General features: G+C 42.3%; 1 protein-coding gene across 1 annotated transcript in view; it reads left to right on the top strand.

Annotated features, from left to right (window-relative positions):
- The first annotated feature begins 2,704 nt into the window (after window positions 1–2,704).
- Window positions 2,705–5,599, top strand: part of LOC109471960 (CUB domain-containing protein 2-like) — a 4,616-nt gene continuing 1,721 nt past the window's right edge. The window contains exons 1-6 of the mRNA XM_019771508.1: window positions 2,705–2,856; window positions 3,231–3,313; window positions 3,651–3,792; window positions 4,056–4,242; window positions 4,788–4,954; window positions 5,227–5,345. Coding sequence (XP_019627067.1) covers window positions 2,754–2,856; window positions 3,231–3,313; window positions 3,651–3,792; window positions 4,056–4,242; window positions 4,788–4,954; window positions 5,227–5,345 — 801 coding nt within the window. The 5' untranslated portion in view covers window positions 2,705–2,753. The remainder of the gene's footprint in view (window positions 2,857–3,230; window positions 3,314–3,650; window positions 3,793–4,055; window positions 4,243–4,787; window positions 4,955–5,226; window positions 5,346–5,599) is intronic.

Here is a 5,599-nt window from a genome sequence, read left to right as displayed (position 1 = left end):
GGTTTATGAGGTGGTTATGGCAGCTGCCCATGCAGTTATGACACCATATACAACGAGGAAAAGGCAGTGCATTAAAATTATTATCATATAGCCTATCCAAACTGTCAATCAACACAATTCCTGTTTGAAATACAACAGCTTTAATATATATACATACATAAAAATACATTCGAATATATTATACGCTTTAAAACAAATATGGATAATTTCATTTAATGCAAATTGTAGTTTAAATGAAGCTAAACAAAAAAGTTTATTGGACAGAAAAATGCTACAAAGGTTTACAGAAAGAGTCGCATGCCCCTATACCCTATAACATAATGGTATCAGCCATAACACGACATGTGCTGTTATTCCGCCATAACACCACATGTGCTGTTATCGGGAAATAACAGCACGGGTATCCGGGCCTCTGATTGGTCCACGCCGTCCGGCTATATGATAATGATAGTTCTAGTCCTGGAAATGAGAGGTAGAAGTGCATTGCCACAAGCTCGATGAAAGAGCCCATTTAGCACATGACATACCCGTTCGGATGCCACTCCAGAGTATAACATATACATGTACCCCCATGCTATAACATTATGTAGATTGGTTGGCATCAAGACAGAATTTGACAGCTCATCTTGTTAATCTTTTATGCTTTACTTTACTTTACTTTACAGACATCCCGGCCAACAGAATACTGCATGAACCGCTGCGCGTGACGAAAGAGTCGACGTTACAGATGCTACAGCACCAGGGTCTGGACAACAACCGCTGGCTTGGATAGCTCATATTGCTGTCCTGTAACTTTCTGGAACATACAAGTTAAAATATTTGTATACACGGGATTTTGTACACACAACATACAATATGCGTAAAGAAGCATAACGTAATACGTCGTATTTACAACCGCAAAACTCATTCGTAATCAGATCTGTTTTTCAGTAGCCCTGAATTGATTTTAAAGAGGGTCTGCATGGGGGGGTCCTGGCAACGGTTAACGGTAAATTCAGCAGGGCCGATAACGCTTAACGGTAAATTCAGGACGGTCGGCAACGCTTAACGGTAAATTGACAGGCTTTTTTTCGAGCTGCACTGGATTTGGTATCTCGCTTTGTGAGAAAAGGTGATCACTGACAAAATTACGTATACCTTACATGTAATGAAGCATGTGTTCCCTGTGTTCCCCACCTGCCCTGGTCCCCGAGTGCGTCCACAAATAAAGGGGTGTCCGAGTCGACGTCGGCCAGCTTGCATTTTTTCAGTCTGCCCAGTTTTACCGATGGATTTTGAAAAGGGGAGCGCCGAAGGCGCTCGTAATCTAAGGGGGTCCGGGGAATGCTCCCCCGGGAAATTTAGGATTTCTAAGCCTTCAAAAACGCAATTTCCCGCATTTTGAGAGGAAAATCATGGTGTTGGGAGTGTTTGTCGGTCCTTCTGATGTTTTCATATTTTACTCAAGATTTTTGTTGATTTGCCTGTCAAGGTTGACGGATTCCTTTTAAAAAATTCTGTAACTCTCCGCAAACTTTCGGAAATTGACGGGAAAGCTGGTTCTGGCTAGAGCCGAAGGGACCGAGCGCAGAAGCGCGAGCAATGTAGGGGGGTCCGGGGGCATTCTCCCCGGGAAATTTTGTATTTTTAAACCTTCAATGACGCATTTTCCTGCACTATAAAAGGCAAAATTAGGCGTAACGAAGAATTATTCATTAACGCTTAACGCTGAATTTAGGATGACAAATAACGTTTTACGTTGAATTAAAACGACCAATAACGCTTCACGATGAATATATCGATAACGCTTAACGTTGAATTAGAGCGGGCCGGCAACGATTAACGGTAAATTAAGATAGCCCATAACGGTTAACGAAAAAGGGCATGCAGACCCTCTTTAAACTTTGCTGAAATATCTGCCTAGTGCCCATCCGTACTTCGTAAATTTTGGCTAAATATCTTTTTGCTGTATTGAAAGAGACGAGATAGACTCCTGTCGACATGAACAATAACAACAAAATAGTCGGAGTAAATTTGAAATTTTCTGTGCCAAAATGGTTTTAATGGACAGAAATTGTCTGTATTTTCCTATATGTATGATCTTGGATTATCATCTGTATTATTGTTCGTCTCGTATCACAGCATTCCACTTAATATCACTCCATTTTAAGGGACGATGCATAATGTTTTTTTTTTAGTCAAGAGCAAAGATTACAATTATTATAGTAAGTTAGAGTTACTGGTAACTAGCTACAGCTGGTATCACTAGTTAGTAAAGATCTACATTCATGATATATGCAAGTTGACAGACTGAAGGCAATGAAGTGTATATTTGGTTAAACATTACGCGGATGTCTGGATACTTCTCCGTATGTAGATAATGCAATAAAGGTATTCGTTTTACAATCAAGAACGTAGCCCTTGGACTCTAAAATGTGTCTTCTTATCAACTTGTGGATAAATACCTTATCAATTTGTGGATAAATACCTGTTCAACTATACATTCCGTCAGTCACTGACGAAAAGCAGTGGATCCGGATGCTACTTAAATCGTCTGACAGTCTACAAAATCTATCCAGTTGCTTGAGTAACTGTCGTCCTGCGTAATACTTACGAGTAAAGTAATATGCATGTATCAAAGTATGGAATTTCACCAACAGTTCTGGGATGAATGAACGTCAGCAGACACGTGGTTACCGCCGTGCCAGGGCCAGCATAAGTAAACATCACGTACAAGATCGCACCTGTAAGGTTCCCACCTCTCCGTACCTTACATGGGCGAACATTTCACCATATGCAGACCGAACCCAACGACAACCATGCTGAACTTTCTTGTTCTAGTACTTGTTGTGCTGCAAATGAACGCCCCATCTATGGGTACGTACTTACATGTAGTCTAGTCTACAACGTTTCCAAGCTGAATCTATATCGTGTTGCTGGTGAACATGCACTAGTACTGTTAGATCCATATCAGAAACATAATCATGTATTACCATCAATATAACGTCAGTCAAAATCTATCCAGCTGCTTGAGTATCAATTTTCTTGTAGTTAATATTATACAGTTTGCAATTTAATCTTGTATATATCATAACTTCAGCAGTGTCAACTAATTTACTAAATATGCCTTTCACGGTGGCGTGAAACCCCCCAATCATGGGTATGGCACCCAACACATTTGTACCAAACGTTTACTATTTTTTTTCGCGTCACTTTTGCTTTTCGTCCCATTGTCCGTCTGTCCAAATAAGGTCAACTGTGCGGCGGCACCTTGACCAGCTCAGGGGGCGAAGTGACGTCACACGGCTTCCCTAACTTCTACTTGCATAACCAGGTAGGTTCTCAGTTTTGCCTGAGGTAATAAAGCTCCTTTCAAAAGAACAGTCCTGTAGCAAAAGAAAAAAGACAACACTAAGAAATGAATATGGGTTTTCGTTTGATATTTGGTTAACGTTGCATCAGCATTTTGCCTGTTGCAGACGGTATCTTTATTTGAAACAATACTTGAAACCTATAGACGGAATGTCATTCATAAATACACGAATGCGACCTTGTAAGAGACGTTCTGCCGTGCCATGTCTGCCATACACAATAGGCCGACAGTACATTATGGTATAGGTTCTGCCGACGTGCTCCCAAAGAAGTATATCGTCCTACCGTATCGTTCCCAGGACTGTACCTGGGTGATCGAGGCACGAGGTGGCCGCGCCAGCGTCACGTTCCTGGACTTCGAGCTGGAGCAGCCGGCAGGGGGCGCTTTTGGCACATGTCGTTACGACTACGTGGAGATTCTCTCCTCTGGGGAGTCCATAGGTAGGGGTTAACGACCAACGTGCTAGACGTAATAACGTGTATTTACCTTCGAATTTCGCCAAGAGGGTATGTTTTCGGTAGCGTACGTTCGTGTTCGTGTGTGTGTCTGTAAACACTATGACTGGAGAAGGATCGGATGGATTGTCTTGATATTTGGAAGGTGTGTATTGGCTTGGTTGCATTCTGGTTTATTCCGCCTCTCGTGTGAAGGGGCCGGGTATTGGTCAAACGTCAAGCGACGAAAACGTACGTTTGTAATGCAGGTACATACTGTGGGAACATGAACCCAGGCTCGGCCAGTTCGGACGACAGGATCGAGGTCCGGTTCGTCAGTGACGCCACCTTCGACGCCAGAGGATTCCGCTTCACCTACAAGGTGCAGGGAGCGATAGAAGAGCCCTCGTGCGGAGGAATCCTGAACGACACATCTGGGGTCGTGACGTCGCCAGGGTAACGCAATATGCGCTGTGTTTACATGAATAAAGCCTCGGTCGGTGTTTCTAACTGTTGCCACCTAGCTGCACATGTTTACAATACGAATTGACTTCAATAATATGTTAGTCCTGTAACCTGAGATGAGCAAATGGTTTGCATTTCTGTTAATTTGTTGAATCGACAGGAGAATCCATTATTAATCCTGCAATAATCCTGCATCATTATTCATATCAACTACACAGCGGTGAAAAAAGGGAGAAAAATTACAGGCTATTTTGATGGATTTGATGATTCAATTTCAAGCTAAAGAGATAGAAGCGACTGTTCAAAGCAGTAGGCAGAAGATGATTTTCATAGTTCCGAAAAAGAACAACAGAAGAATATACTGTTTAATATGCTAATAAATAGACATCGAACATTGCTAATCAAGACTATGTTAAACGTTGAATTAGTACAAAGGCTTATCAGCATAAGCCGTATTGGGTTTCCCCCCCTCATGTACATGTTGGAGTGCAAAGAAGTAAACAAAAGAAAAATGAACGTTGATGAAATACCCGCAGGTATCCCGGGGAGTACGATAACTTCCTGGACTGTACCTGGACCCTGCCGGCCACAGGTGTTCCCGTCACCGTCACCTTCACAGACTTCCAGACGGAGACGTCCTTCACCGGGCTCACCACCTGTCTGTACGACTGGGTGGACATGTACGAGGACGGGACGCAACTGGGTATGGAGTTTTAAAAACCATAATGATGCTTATCATTTAAATGAAAACATCTAGAAGATTTCACATTTGGTTTAATATACATGGCTTTCATTCATTCATTCATTCATTCATTCAATCATTCATTCATTCATAGCAACTAGCTGGTGTTACCAATACAATAGAGCAATCCTCTAGCTTTAGATAAAAGGGCTTGATTTTAAGGGTAGATATAATTTTTAGCTGGAGTTCAAAGGTTCAATCGCCCGGTCTGTTTCGCCCTGCATGTGCAACAGGTCGCTGGTGTGGCACGGAGAAGCCGGATGACGTCACGAGCACGAAATCCCTGAGAATCCGGTTCCGGAGTGACGGCAGTGTGGGAGACCGGGGGTTCCGGTTTGTCTACGAGTACCGGGTGAGCGTCATTTACGTCATCCAACGTCATCAACACCTCCTGTTTTCTAGTGCAGCACAGTTAATAGTACTTTCTTTTGAGAAGTCATAGATAAGAATTCATTCGCATTTTGTATAAATAAATGTTGCATTCCAAAACGCGGTACATTCCAGTACAAAAACAGTACATGTAGATCTTGGACCTATGAAATAAGTGATTCAAAACTATAGACTGGTTTCCAAGTATCTGTGTTACTTATTATGTTAGCCTATGTG

Source organism: Branchiostoma belcheri, unplaced genomic scaffold (genome assembly GCF_001625305.1).
Source record: "Branchiostoma belcheri isolate BF01 breed outbred unplaced genomic scaffold, Haploidv18h27 scaffold26, whole genome shotgun sequence".
Classification (NCBI taxonomy): Eukaryota; Metazoa; Chordata; class Leptocardii; order Amphioxiformes; family Branchiostomatidae; genus Branchiostoma; species Branchiostoma belcheri.
Note: the sequence above shows the minus strand (reverse complement) of the source record. Positions and strands in the feature narration are given on the sequence as shown.